The 15764-nt window shown below is 37.8% G+C and overlaps 2 protein-coding genes across 2 annotated transcripts; both read left to right on the forward strand.

The window, feature by feature from the left end:
• Positions 1 to 1608: 1608 nt before the first annotated feature.
• On the forward strand, positions 1609 to 6596 carry LOC137715518 (adenylyltransferase and sulfurtransferase MOCS3). The gene is made up of 11 exons (XM_068454867.2): positions 1609 to 2085; positions 2830 to 2922; positions 3059 to 3114; positions 3348 to 3412; positions 3871 to 3945; positions 4093 to 4171; positions 4374 to 4412; positions 4546 to 4654; positions 4934 to 5052; positions 5740 to 5856; positions 6000 to 6596. The coding sequence occupies exons 1-11, from the start codon at positions 1680 to 1682 to the stop codon at positions 6390 to 6392; spliced, it is 1551 nt and encodes a 516-aa protein (XP_068310968.2). The 5' UTR covers positions 1609 to 1679; the 3' UTR covers positions 6393 to 6596.
• A 2708-nt stretch (positions 6597 to 9304) lies between these two features.
• On the forward strand, positions 9305 to 10434 carry LOC137716589 (uncharacterized). The gene is made up of 2 exons (XM_068456036.2): positions 9305 to 9508; positions 10026 to 10434. The coding sequence occupies exons 1-2, from the start codon at positions 9413 to 9415 to the stop codon at positions 10290 to 10292; spliced, it is 363 nt and encodes a 120-aa protein (XP_068312137.1). The 5' UTR covers positions 9305 to 9412; the 3' UTR covers positions 10293 to 10434.
• Positions 10435 to 15764: the final 5330 nt, after the last annotated feature.

A 15764-nucleotide genomic window follows, 5' to 3' on the forward strand; every position in this document is an offset into this window, starting at 1 on the left:
TGTGAACAGTGGGTATGTTTGCCCTCATGTATACATTAAAGATTCATATGCTAAATAGTGAAGTTTTTGTAAGTTTTCAAAGTAGTTACTCTATAAATAGAGCACTACGAGTGTTCAAAATATATGATACAAAAGCAATAAGAAAAGAAAGATAAGTTAGAATATTTTCATTATCCTCTTATTTCTCTCTAATCTGCAATCATTTTGTGTAATATTTTGCAACAACCTCGCTCATATCCCTAGCCAAAGGTTATTTCTTTAACTTTTGCCTATTTATAACATTTTCTTTGTTTTTAGGCCCGTACTTTGTTTGTTTATAGGAATAATTTGGGGCTTTGTTTGTTTTGTAAGTGTGTGTTTGTTTTAATAAAGAGTAAATTACACATAATTACCTCAACTATTGGGTCATTAACAATTTCATACATCGTCTTTAAAACGTTTCAATGTCATAACGTATCTTTGAATTTGTTGCAATGTCATACCTTCCGCCAGTTGTCTGTCAATTCCTCCGTTAAATGTTGGCGTGGCTTGTGACGTGGCACATTTTCTATTAAAAAACTAAAAAAATATTTATTAAAAACTAAAAAAAAATCATTTAATATTTTTTAATTATTAAAATAATAATTAATTAAAGAAAAGTTATTAAACCACCCCCCCCCCGGTCCAACCCTTTTCTCCCCCCCCCCCCACCCCTGCAACCTAGAAAGAAAGAAGAAGAAGAAGAAAAAAAAAAAAACCCACCCTATGTTCATCTCCCCCCCCCCCCCCACCCCATGCAACCCAGAAAGAAAGAAGAAGAATAAGAAGAAGAAAAAACTCATCTTCATCTTCCCCGAGCCCCTTCCCTACAACCCACCCATTTCTTCCTCCTCCCATCTTCCCCTTCCCTCCTCCTCCGCACCTACCCTCACATCCACTACCTGCAACCCAGGAAAGAAAAAAAAAACCATCTTTATCTTCCCCGATCCCCCTTTTCCTGCACCCAAGATCCTGTCTTTTGCCGATTCTGCGGGTAGAGAAATTGGGCACAGAGAAAATGGGGGGAATGAGTGTGAATTTAAAGAGTGGGTGTGTAGAGGAGGGAAGAGGGTGGGTGCAAGGGTGGGTGCAAAGGAGGAGGGAAGGGGAAGACTGGAGGGGGAAGAAAGGGGTAGGTTGCAGATCCCGTCTTTTGCCGATTCTGCGGGTGGAGAAATCGGGCATGGAGAAAATGGGAGGAATGGGTGTGGATTTAAGGAGTGGTGTGTGTAGAAGAGGGAAGAGGGTGGGTGCAAGGGTGGGTGTGGAGGAGGAAGGAAGGGGAAGACAGGAGGGGGGAAGAAAGGGGTGGGTTTCAGGGAATGGGGGGTCAGGGAAGATGATGATGGGTTTTTTTCTTCTTCTTCTTCTTTCTTTTTTTCTAGGCTGCAGGGGGTGGGGGAGAAGGGGGTGGAGGTGGGGGAAGACAAAAGTGGATGGGTTTTTTATTTTTATTTTTATTTTTATTTTTATTTTTATTATTTTAATATTTCAATTTTTTTTTTAATTTTTAATAATATTTTAACTACGAATGAGCCAAATGACAAGATTGCCCTTTATAGGCGAAACCATACGCCACCCTTTGCACAATGGGAGAAAAGAGAACCAGAGAGAGAGGGCTTTAAGTTTTAACGGCGTCAAGGACGTGACGGCTTGACCGAATGAGCCAAATGACAGGATTGCCCCTTATAAGTGAAACATCGACAAAACCCGCAGAGACTCGCGCGCAGCGACCGGCTCTTCCAAACCTCCAAAGCTCCCTGCTCAGCTCAGCTTTTACTCTCTGTGACTGCGATTCCATGGATTCCGATCGCGGCGGCGAGGCCTCTGTGATTCTTCGCCAACTCCAAGACTTGAAGGCCAGTAAGAGCGAAATAGAGCGCCAAATATCGGCCCTCGAAGCTCAGCTCCGAGAGATTACCCTTCAGAAACCGAACGGCAGCGTTTCTAATGGCTCTTGTCCTCCCCATATACCGTCCGTTGATTCGGGCTATGGTCACGATTTGTCGCCTCAGATGATTCACCGCTACAGTCGCCACCTCTTGCTCCCATCTTTCGGAGTCCAAGGTAATTTTACAAGTCCCCATGTGTGTGTATGTGTACATGTATGGCATGCATAAGTTACAAAGTTATAACCTTTCTAATGTAAGTAGGGTCTAGAATTATCCAAGAGTGCTCACTTCTAGTAGTAATTTTAGAGGCCGTTTAATAATCATTTCGTTTTCAGTTTTTATTTTTAATTTTTTGAAAACTTAAATCTTGTTTAATAACTATTTTCAGTACTGAAAACTAAAAATCAAAGATAAAAAACTATAAACTTAAAACGAAATGATTGTCACAAAAGAACTTAGTTCTCGTTTGTGTTTAGAATTGAATTGGAATGGATAATCCACTATATTTATATTAAAGGTTGATTAAAGGGAGTGGTGAATGATTTTATATTTGTGGGATTTAAAGGGGTTAGACAGGAAGGAAACTTGTCCATTGTAATTCTACCATTTTGGGGGATTGAAATGGATAAGTTTACTTAATGAGTAATCTGTCTTCGACATTCAAGTTGGACACAGTTTTTTATTTCTTCCCTCAACATACTTGTTGAATTAGTGGGTTATGTATTTCAATCCAATCCTAGATGCCAAACGAGGCCTCATATTCTTGTAAAATAAATAAAAGTTGAGGCATTGAGATGAAAGAATGAATTTTGAGCTTTGTAATTAATTCATATAACATCTATGTAAACGATGAGATGATTTTTGCATCTTTTTTAATGGCTGGGATTTTCTAATTGGGCTTATATCCTAACTGGCTCAGGGCAGTCAAAGCTCTTGAAGTCATCGATTTTGGTGGTCGGAGCTGGAGGGTTAGGCTCGCCTGTTCTGCTGTATCTTGCAGCCTGTGGTGTTGGTAATGTTTCCAGATAATTGGGATTTTAACAATGGCTGCTATAGATACTGTATTTATGATGATTTGATACCATGAAACTGAAATTGAACTCTTATTATTTTCGGGAACTGTATACTTGTAATGGGACTGTATCTAGGCCGCTTGGGGATCGTTGATCATGATGTGGTTGAGCTCAATAATATGCACAGACAGGTACAAGTTGGAAATCATGTTCCTATTCTTGTTCTTCATATTGTTCACTAACTTTAATATCATGTATTTAATGGTATATAAGCTATAAATGCTGACTGGTAATGCTCAGTTAAATTAGTGTTGGGAGCCACACTTAAGTGTGTTTTTTAGGCAGAGTTTGTGCGTGAGCGAATGTATGTGGATATTTTTTCACTTTATTAATGAATTTTTACTTTTTTTTTTTTCCTTATTAGATTATCCATACTGAAGGTTTTATTGGTCAGCCAAAAGTGAAATCTGCTGCAGCGGCTTGTCATTCGTATGTTTGTCTTTTGGTTATTTTTCAGCGTAAAAGAATGACCTATGTTGAATTAAGTATTTCAAACGATGCACTAACCTTTGTTTTCTATTAAAATTTCTGTTTGAGGGCTTCTGTTAACACTCAGAAGGTGAATGAGTAAACGAGCACTAAGTTTTTTCTTTTAGACTTCCAATTTTACCCTTGTCCCGCCCTCCCCTCTTCTCTCTTCCCAAAAGAAAGCCAGAGAGGAAGAGAGGAGGGGGTATTTAGCAGTCGAGTTAGCGGGAGGCGGCTGTGGACAGGGACAGGGGGTAATTTTTTTTCAATGAGTTGGAAGCTTGTTGGAAAGAAATTTGTGCTGTGTCCACTCATTCAATTGCTTCTAACAGGAAAACTCTTCTGTTTTTTATTTGGTTGAAACCCTCCTGTTTTAGCATAATTATTTTGCATCATTCTAACATGGATTCATATCCCAGGATTAACTCCACTATTCAGGTTGTGGAGTACCAAGAACCATTACGTACATCCAATGCTTTGGAAATTATGAGCAAGTATCCTTGAAAATTTCCACTTTTTTAATTCTCTTTTGTTTCTTTATCGTAATTCAGAGATACGCTTTTACAAACAATCCTACATATTTATTTTTGGTCCCAAATTGCTGAAATATTGTATCATCCTTAACTGTTGACATCTCTAAGATATGATATAGTCGTAGATGCAACAGACAATGCTCCTAGTCGTTACATGATTAGCGATTGTTGTGTGGTGATAGGGAAGGTACATTGGCTCCTTGAGATGATGTTACAAAGGCACTATGTGTTACCTTTTTCATTACTAGCTCATGGTTGCAACATATAAGTATATGTATATATAATTGTATGGATTTGTAGGCTGTTCTTGTATTGTTTTAACTTTCCATTTACTCATTTATTCAATTTTCTCCACTAAGTACTAATGGGTATCATATATACTCTTACAGCCTCTTGTATCTGGTGCTGCAGTGGGATTAGAAGGGCAGGTACATTGTGTAGAAATCTTATTTGGTCCTTTTGTAATATATGATTGTCTATAATGAGGTAGTATAAATTGTCATTTGCAGTATTTTATCATGTTAAATATTCCAAGTATTTACTCCAAATATATTTGTGCAGCTCACAGTTTTCAATTTTAATGGTGGTCCGTGCTATCGATGCCTATTTCCAACTCCACCACCTACAACCGCATGCCAAAGATGTTCTGACGCTGGTGTCCTAGGCATTGGTATGTCAATAAATTGTTTATATTAAAAAATCATGGAATACAAAGTTATGAACTGCTGGAAAAATGCCTATTAATATTCCCAGTCTGCTGCAGTACAAAGTGAAATGTTTTATGAAGAGAGAGTAGTTTGATGACTTGCATAGTGGTTAGGAGGAAATTTGGTAATCCGGAGTTTAATCATCATTCATATCTTGTTTGATTTAAAGTATCTCACGTGGTATTTCATTCCTTGCTTGAGAAACCAAGTCCTTCTTTCTTACTACTCCTCTATCATTCCAGTTCCAGGTGTCATCGGCTGTCTCCAAGCCCTAGAAGCTATTAAGATTGCAAGTGGAGTTGGCGAACCACTCTCAGAACGCATGCTTTTATTTGATGCATTTTCAGGACGGATACGAAATGTATGCTTCTTTGTCCTGTACCTGACATTACTTCCAGCTGTGATTCCTAGACTTTAATTTGCTTTGATTTTATGAATGCATATTAGTCTTGGGACAAGAATTGTTGAAGCCAGAGTGGCTTTGTATTAGTGTAACGTCAGTATGTTAGTTATTTAAGACGTGTTTGGATGTGCTTTTAAAATGGCTAAAACTGCTTTTAGAGAAAATGTTTTTGGGTTCCAAAAGCACTTTAAGTGCTTTCAGCAAGAAGCACCAGTTATGTGCTTCTTCCAGGAAGCACTTTATGTGCTTTTCCAGGATTTACTTGCATTTTTACTAAGGATTGGTTCCAAAAACATTTGGTGAGCGCTTTCAGTTATTTTAAAAGCACATCCAAACGAGCCCTTAGGCTTTTGGACCAATGGACCTCCTGCACAATGGCCATTCGTCCTTCCTTCCCCTTACCACCTCTCAATTCTTTAAATATTAGATTACATGTTCAATTTCAAATCAAATTGTACCCAAGTCTTATAAGAAGATGGATATCATCCTACTACCTGGACTTGTTGCCTCCCTTTTTGGTATCTGGATTTGTTCTGTTCTTTTAGAACTGAAAATGAACTAGCTTCACAGTTGAGTTCTCTCGCTCATCAGATATGGCACATTTTTCTGCTGGTGTGTGCTTTATTTATTTTATTTTCATTGCAGGTTAAGATTCGAGGAAGGTCACTGCAGTGCGTAGTGTGTGGTGAGAATGCACCATTCTCTAAGCAGCAGTTTCAAGAATTTGATTATGAAAACTTCACTCAGTCTCCACTGACTCCGGTATATATTTGTCTTATAATTTTTTTTCTTGAAGGATTTTGAAGTATCTGATTTTTAAATGCATAATTGGATTCTTCACCGTATAATGAGAACTGGTATATTTTTCTGGTCACAAACACAATATTGCTGTTTTCTCTTTGCAGTTACCTTTGAAGTTAAACCTACTTCAGCCAGACTCCAGGATAAATAGTAAAGAGTACAAGGAGAAACTAGTTAGTGGCGAGGCACATGTTTTGGTCGACGTTCGTCCAGAACATCACTTCAAGATTGTTTCTCTGCCCAATTCCTTAAACATCCCGCTCCCACGTTTGGAAGCTCGGTTACCGGAAATAACTTCAGCCTTAAAGGAAAAGGAAGACCATAGGGGTACTGATTCTGGTTCAGGTGGGCAAGTATATGTAATATGTAGAAGGGGTAACGATTCTCAAAGGGCTGTTCAGTATCTCCACAAAATGGGTTTCACATCGGCCAAAGACATCATCGGAGGACTGGAGGGCTGGGCGCATGAGGTCGATCCAAACGTCCCTACTTATTAGCAGGACTAAGTTCTGGAACTTGTGTGCACTCTATACCCTCTTTGTCTTTCCCCGTCCGAGTGTGCACGTATATTTCGTGATATACAGTATTTATATTGGGTATTAGTGTTGTATTTTCATGTATTGTACACATAAATTGGTAATTCGGTTGGAATTTTTTGTCCTTTTTCCTCGTAGACAAGCCATTTACTGGCATTGACGTTTCGTAGTGTTCTCTCTGCTTATGTGTAATTTTGCATGTTTTACACTCATGGAATCTGTTTTTTGATACTTGTAATCGTGGCCTGAAGGGAATACAAAAATTAAAATGCAAATTAGACAAAAGAATCGAAACTTCATTCCCAAGTTTTGCGAGACTCCAAATGGTTAAAAATAAACCACTCACAGGATGCCATGTCAGCATGAGTATGACCACTCACAGGATGCCATGTCAGCATGAGGGTAAGATTTCACACCGGACAAAGTCTAAAAGGAATGGATATTTATCCCTGTCTATGTAAACTCAACTCTATAAAGAGACGTGTTTGAACATTTGAATTGCGACAGTCAAAATTTAGTCATGCAAATCCAATCGTCCACTGTTAGAACCCGTGGCCCCAGTTTAGGCGACTTTTCACCTCATTTTGCAGGCCTTAACCAAAGAGGAGAGAAAAAGAGCTTCAAACTATCCACCATTATTGAATTATCAAAGTTCAGTCCTTAATTTAGAATTATTCTACACTAGTATGTTAATAAAAGCAGTAGAAGTGGTCAATAATTCCATGAATCATCAATTCAAGTAACATGAAATTAGCAAGGGAGGATTAATTTAGATTGAAGATCGGTCATATGGTACTTGGATTTCCATCAAACAAAAGATCTAGGGGGATTTCTAGAGTTTAATAAATAGTTTAATGGTTCCTCTTAGGATCTATGTAGTTCATAGAATGGGATATTTAGAAATAAATTCTTATGTACATTCCTAGTAGATTCTTAAACTTGGGGCTTAAATAGTGTAATTAAAAAACAAATACATATAGATCGCATGAAAGGAAATTGATCATCAATAATATGGGCTACGTGCATAGACAAATAAACTTACATGTGCATGGCATCGTTCGTACTCTTAACAGCATCGTCAAAACATGAAAGCCCCAGCTCCTATTTCCATGCATGGAACTGCCTTTTGAGTACCAAATACTCCAAATAACCAAACTATCTCACATGGCACACAGGACTCTAGATTCTAGAAGAGAGAGGTGACCAAACTAAGACTACAAATTTACGCACGAACAATTCCAAAAATTAAGAACTCTACTACTCCACCAATGAGGAAACGGAGGACAAATCTGCCAGTTGATCCTCGCTTAGCAAACGGTGAACATATTAATCCAGGTTACAATTCTTCTTGGACAAAATGTCTATCTATTTTAACATGTTTAGGCTGATCGTGTTGAACTGGATTGTGAACAACATCAATCGCAACCCTTATACCACATTTCAATTGCGTAAGCTTTTGAGGTCCATCCCAACTGAATGTTGTACAATTATCAGAGAGACGAGCCGAGGGCCCACTTCCAACAACACCGATATTGTCTTTAACTTGCTAATTAACACCTGCACAATCAGTTAGGTGTGGGGTTTTACCACAAAAGACCTCGGTGTTAGTTTGAATGAGGAAATCTATTTCAATTGCTTTTCTCCTTCCCCTCTAGCCGATGTGGGATTCAACACGCCCCCATACGTGAGACCCCATTTTTGTGATCCACACATCAGCAACCACGTGGAGCCAAGGGGACTCACCCTACACGGGGGCCAAGAGACACCCCATCATCATGCGAGGCCAAGGGGGTCCACTCATGACGTGGCAGTAAGGGCCTGCTCCCTGGCTCTGATACCATGTTGAATTTTTCAAGTCGACGGTCCAAAGGCCCCACTCCATCAACACTGATATTGTCCCCAACCCAATTTGTGTAATCCACACATCGGCAACCACGTGGAGTTAAGGGGACTCACCCCATAAGGGGACCAAGGGCCCCACTCCATCAACACCGATACTATCCCCAACCCCATTTTTGTGATCCACACATTGGCAACTACATGGAGTCAAAGGGCACACCATCATCGCGCAGGGCCAAGAGGGTCCACCCATCACGTGGTAGTACGGGCTGCTCTCTGACTTAGATACCATGTTGAATTTTTCAAGTCGACAGGCCGAGGGCCCCACTCTATCAACACCGATAATATCCCCAACTTATTAATTACCACATGCACAATCAGTCAAGTGTGAGGTTTTACTACAAAAGACCTTGGTGTTAGTTAGAGTGAGATAATTTTATTTAAATTGCTTTTCTCCTTTTCATCTGGCCGATGTGGAATTCAACAAATGTCAATTCCAAATCCCTTAAAGCTCAACCTCACCAATTTATCTAGCAATAATTTTTTATTTCTTGCCCCAACTACAAATGTGAAAATAATCTAAAGTTAAAAATCTATCAATAATTGAGCATGCCAAATTTTCATTTCTATATCGAAAAACATCTAAGTGAGGATGCTTTAAATACATAAACCATTTACACTTCTAGCATCTCAAAAACAATCAACAAAACTATTATGTTTAATACTAACCACACTTTACGAAATATCTGGCCTCCACTTTCGAAATCCAAATTTTGTTCAAAATTGGGGATTGTGAATGTGGTGGGGTAATGCACGGTTAAGATATTTTCATACAAAGTGTTGTTAATCCTCTGATCACTAATCAACAGGGGGACCAAATTTCCACACATTCCAAGGGAAACAAAAGATGGTCACAATGTTTGCATGCCTCAAATGACATGGCAAATTTACACAGGACCACGTGTCTATATAAATCACTGACATGACTCAGAAGAGAAGACGCGTGTATTGGCATTTACCTCTGCATTATTGTCATTGCATTTCTGACCTTCATCCATATATTGGCACTTCCTTTCCTTCTCTTTGTATTGCAATCCGGAAAATTAGTACATCAAAAGCTAGTTAGTGCGTTCGACTTCAAGATGGCAGGCCGTATTTTTACTCTCCACACCTTCCCATCAAGGTCAAGATCCACAGTTTTGAAGTCATTAGCAGCATGTCATTACACAACCAAGCAGGTTAGTTTCGGTTCATCACTTGTTCATTTACTTCATAAATTATGAATGATTTACACACATGTTTTGCGTCAAAGTAACTAATTAATTGTGCTATAGTTTGTATTTTTTTTAAGCAAATTACTTAATAAGGAAATGATTTGAACTTCGTGATTTCTTATTCTGCACTTTCCTCTTTATTTTTGTCGATTTTTCTAATTTGTTCAATCTATGTTAATTCTTCGTTGATTTTACATCTTTAAACAAACAAAAAAGTGCATGAGGCGACATGCAAAATCACTTGTACTATTTCAATATTCTCTGGTTTACTGTAGCAAGTTCTGAATTCAAATTTCTTGAATTATGATACATTTCGAATCGAAAGAAAAATGATCTTTTGAATCAAAATAAGATAACATTCATTGAGTGGTGATATTTGTACTATATATGATTGAGTGAATCAGTTGGAATTGGAACTTTTCATTCTGGTCAGTGTTGGAATTGGGACTTGATTGCTATGCTATCTGAATTTTGAATTCAGAGATATAGCAGCCAAGGGAGCAAGGGAGAGCACCACCGCTACATAGATATAGAAGAGAGAGCATCTTCTACGGCTGAGGAGTTCAAGAGAATGGCCGAGGAGAAGCTGAAGGCGGCGGAGCAAGGTGTGGCCAGCCAGACAGTGGACAAGACATACGATGGGACAGAGGAAGCTACCGTGGGTGACTCTAACGTCGACTCTGTCAAGAATAGGTACAAGGATCATGAGCCCGGGGCTGACTACAAAAGGCGGCCACATGACGACTAAATTAAATCATATTCATGTATAATTTGCATCCGAAAAGAAACAGAGAGGCAGAGAGCGACCTTATTTGTGTTTCAAAACTACGTAATGTAGTAGGTTATTTACATAAGAAAGTCACCAAGCGCCTAGCATAGTTGTTTTTGTACACCTTGCTATAATTTGAGCAATAAAACGACGGGTTAAACGACAAAAAAGGGTTCAAGTACGAAAACTGTGATTTCAAATTGATCCTAAATTGAAAATCGTTTAAAATGTTTCACATAACTATCTTACATTTTGAAAATCATCATACATTTACTAGGTCACGGACAAATATTAAAGTGGGTATTAACTCTTACGACATTTATGGATATCTGAATATCTAAATTGTTTTGTCAAGCAATTTTAGGTGCGTGCAACTTGGCTGAATAACTAAATCGATTTGTCAAGCAATTTTGTTGGCTAAAAGGGGTTGGTTTAGGAACTTAGATCATAAAAGATCACCATGAGTGAAAATTAGCTTCAATATTTGTTTTCGCTATAATAACATCCACTTAATGCTTGTGATTTCATGGATGTTTAATTTTTAAAACATTGGCTTCGTTATCATGGGAGCTTTATATAGAGAGGCAAAAAATTCAAATATATTTCAATGAACTCTATTAGTTTTTAAACACATCAATGAAAAACAAAAACATAAAAACTACTAAAGCCCAGCCTAAAAATATTTAAACAATATTTTAAAATACCAACCATACCCTCAAGGCTTTATGGTTGTAAATAAAAACTAACCCTCATAACTCCAATAAAATTAATATGTGCTAAAAACTCAACTTATCCTTGACTATTTCTGCATAATCAATTTTGAAACTATATGCAGATTCAGTTTATATCCTTTTATTACTAGAATCAATTCAACTCCTCCTCGACCATTTTTGCATAATCAAGTCAATTAGTTCTGACAATTTTTGCAGAATCAGTTAAACCTGTCCTCGACCGTTTTTGTAGAACCAGTTCAACCCATCCTCGACTATTTTTACAAAATCAGTTCAACCCATCCTCGATCATTTTTGCAAAATCAGTTCAACCCCTCAACCATTTTTGCAGAATCAGTTCAACCAGTCTTCGACTATTTTTGTAGAATCAGTTTAACCCGTCCTCAATCATTTTTGTTGAATCAGTTTAACCCCTCGACCATTTTTGCAAAATCAGTTCAACCCCACTTCGACTATTTTTGTAGAATTAGTTCAACTCGTCTTCGATCATTTTTGCATTTTGTGCAGAATCAGTTCAACCCGTCTTCGACTATTTTTACAAAATTAGTTCAACATGTCTTCAACCATTTTTGCATAATCATTATAACCTGTAAATATAAATATTTTGTTATCATCACCGTAAATGTAAAAAAGAGAATTGCTAGCTAAACTCACTGCTATAGAGAGTCTTGCACAAGTCGCTGGACACCTGTTCCGCAACTTAAAGCATTTAATTGCAATGCGGGACCATTTTAAGAAAAGTAAAATAAAAGTACGAAAAACTGGAAAGCTATCCATTTTGGGCCCATTGTTTTCACCTCCATCACCCTTCACCGTCTTCATGCAAGATTGCAACACAGTCTCCACCTTTAACCAAAGTGGTTCCACCTTCACCACCAAACTAACTCATTTTTTTCTTTCAATTTTCGTTTCTTAATTTTTCTTTCTTTGTCTAATTTACAGTTTAATTTTATAAACCAATTAAGATATTCCAATTAAAACAGCGTGTCTTGCTGCACATTTCAAACTTGGTTTTGATGTCTCCCAGCACATTTAAAATTTGAAAGGTGGTGATAAGTAGTGAGTTGAATCAAAACCTCTTATATGAACCTAGTGTGGAAGTTTAGATGGAGAGAGAAAGGGGCTTGGCAGGGTGAGGACTAATGAGATATGGGAGTGCGAGTGGTGGATTGGGTGGGGGGGAAGTTTTATTGACGGTTTGCCGACGGCGGAGCAAAGTGGGTTGGGTGGGTGGAAGTCTTATTGGCGGTTTGTTTACTTCAAAATTCATAAAAAATTCTAATTCGATGAGATAACTGAGGAAAAATGTTTGATCTTGAAATAAAGAATGTACGCAGAGATGGGATGACCAAATTGCCAGGCAAGAGACCTTTAACTACAGACTCGCTTTCATATCCTCCAACTGCTAAATGGCAATTTTTAGTATAAACAATTTGTATAGGGTATTTGTGTAACTTACATTCTAGAGAAAAGAAATAAAAAATAAAAAATAAAATAAAAAATAAAATAAAAAAGGCAATGATGTCAATGTCATTTATCACATGTATTAACTTTTGTCTCTCCTTGAAAGTTTAAAAAGTGTTGTCTCAATATAAAATTAAGTATTAAAAGTATGTTTTGTGTGTAATTTTTCCTTATTTAAAATGTCTTAAGAAGGGGGTTTTTTAACTTTAATCCTTAAAGAAGATTAAAATTGAATAAAAATCTGGTGTTAGATTGAATATTGATTTGAATCCTCTAATGTGTACTTAATCCAAATTCATATTATATTTTTGTTTTAATATTTAATATATATCTTATTTAATGTCATTACATTAAAATTTATAATTATTATACACATTTAATTCATTAATTTTATTTTACTTCCTTTAATTAGTGTATGTGTCACATCCCGACCCGGGACGGATCACTTCCCGGGCCCGCTCCACTACCGTAGCACGATATTGTCCGCTTTGGGCTTACCATTCCCTCACGGTTTTGTTTTTGGGAACTCACGAGCAACTTCCCAGTGGATCACCCATCATGGGATTACTCAAGCCCCCTTCTCGCTTAACTTCGAAGTTCCCATGGAACCCGAAGCCAGTGAGCTCCCAAAAGGCATCGCGCTAAGTAAGGATAGGAATATACATTTAAGGATCACTCCCTTGGGCAATGTGGGATGTCACAATCCACCCCCCTTAGGGGTCCGACGTCCTCATCGGCACACACGCAACCAGGATTAGGCTCTGATACCAAATTGTCACATCCCGACCCAGGACGGATCACTTCCCGGACCCGCTCCACTACTGTAGCACGATATTGTCCACTTTGAGCTTACCATTCCCTCATGGTTTTGTTTTTGGGAACTCACGAGCAACTTCCCAGTGGATCACCCATCATGGGATTGCTCAAGCCCCCTTCTCGCTTAACTTCGGAGTTCCCATGGAACCCGAAGCCAGTGAGCTCCCAAAAGGCCTCACGCTAGGTAAGGATAGGAATATACATTTAAGGATCACTCCCCTGGGCAATGTGGGATGTCACAATCCACCCCCCTTAGGGGCCCGACGTCCTCGTCGGCACACACGCAACCAGGATTAGGCTCTGATACCAAATTATCACATCCCGACCCAGGACGGATCACTTCCCGGGCCCACTCCACTACCGTAGCACGATATTGTCCGCTTTGGGCTTACCATTCCCTCACGGTTTTATTTTTGGGAACTCACGAGCAACTTCCCAGTGGATCACCCATCATGGGATTGCTCAAGCCCCCTTCTCGCTTAACGTCGGAGTTCCCATGGAACCCGAAGCCAGTGAGCTCCCAAAAGGCCTCGCGCTAGGTAAGGATAGGAATATACATTTAAGGATCACTCCCCTAGGCAATGTGGGATGTCACAATACGTAAATGTCTGTGTCATAATATATTTTACTAAAGAGTGGTGATATGCCCACTCCAATGTCTTATTTTGCCACCTACCTTATATTTACACCCACCATAAAAAGTGAAAAAATACATCAACTCTTTTCCCACCCACCATTATTTCTAAAATAACCCTACATATTCCTTTTTTTCTTGCTTTAAAAAAATAATTGCAAATTTTTAAAAAAAAAAAAAAAAATATATATATATATATATATATCACTAAATGAAAATACCCAAGAACTCCAAATATCACCAGTAGCAGCCCTCTCCCCAGAAAATTTACAGAACCGTCACTATCGACTCCCCAAATCCCCAACACCAAGCGCCCCTCCTCTATCGCCAACCATAGCAACACCATCACATCTCGAAAACCGCTCAACTACCTAATTTCTATTGTTTCCAATTTGAATTCAGACCACACAAGAGAGTGTGTGATTAAATTGGAAGAGCATCACTCATAGTTTGGTGCTGCACTAGCTTTCCTTAACATTAAATTCCTCCAAATTCAGTATATGGTAGGTATCCAAATTGTTCCAAAACACCAAATATGATCAGAGTTCAACGAGTGTCGGATCTGTCAGTACCCTAATGTAATCTGGACTATGAGCTTCTCTCCTCATCTATCTCAACATTATAATAGTCTTGAAGACTAACTTGCTCTACTCTCTGGTGAAGCTTGATCACACCTTCCACAACATGCGCTTTATTGTGAGCCTCGAGGCTTTTCTTTATCAAGTCCAAATTCACCCTCTTCCTGATAAGTTTAATTTCTGAACTTCCTTCCCCAGGAAAGCTTGTGGGGTTCATGATATTTTTTTCTTTTTCTTATTTATGATATTTTAGTTTTATTTTTTATTTTTATCAGTATAACTAATAATTTGTTTAAAAAAAATCAATATAACTAATAATTATGTGGCAAGACATGATTGGTTGGTTTTAGGCCTTTAAATGCCATATTATACTAGGATAAATTTGTCATTAAGAGTATCATTTTATAATGGGTGTGGAAATAACACAAATGGGGTGGGCTTAACAGCACTCTTACCAAATTAGTGTACCGAGATGTTTGTACCTAAATATATTGTAGTGAATTAGTGGCACATAAGAAAATATGCAAAAACGTAAGTGTACCGCAAAATTCTGTACCTAAATATATGATACTAAACTAGTGTACTGAAATGTCGATACCTAAATATATTATACTAAACTAGTGCACCAAAATGTCCATACCTAAACATATTATACTAACCTAGTGTACCGAAATGTTCGTACCTAAATATATTGTAGTGAATTAGTGGCACATAAGAAAATATGTAAAAACATATAGACCCAGCAGTTTCTGACACGATACGAAAACGACACGAAAATAACAGGTTTCGGGTCAACACAATAACTAATCAGATCATTATTGGATGACCTGTTAAAAACCCGTTAATAATGGGTTCTTAACAGGTATACACACGGGTAACACGTGGGTAACCCATTTTAACCCGTTAAGAAAAAAATTATTTTGATAATTTTAAAGTTTAATTACTAAAAATACGATAGCCATATTAATATATACAATATATTTTGTATTAAATATATAGTTTTCCATTATTATTCTATATAAGTTTAAAAAAAAATTAGTCATTATTTATTTTTATTATGAGAGTTCCTTATTATCATTACTAGGATAAATTTTACTTAACATATTGTTGTCCAAAAGTATTTGTATAGGCAAGAACTAAGAAGACATACATACAAGTATGAAAAATGTGAAAGAATATATAAACACTCGTGATTCATCATTATTCCTCCACGAGTAGATAATGGTTA

Source organism: Pyrus communis, chromosome 3 (assembly GCF_041283825.1).
Source record: "Pyrus communis isolate YQ-2024b chromosome 3, ASM4128382v1, whole genome shotgun sequence".
Classification (NCBI taxonomy): Eukaryota; Viridiplantae; Streptophyta; class Magnoliopsida; order Rosales; family Rosaceae; genus Pyrus; species Pyrus communis.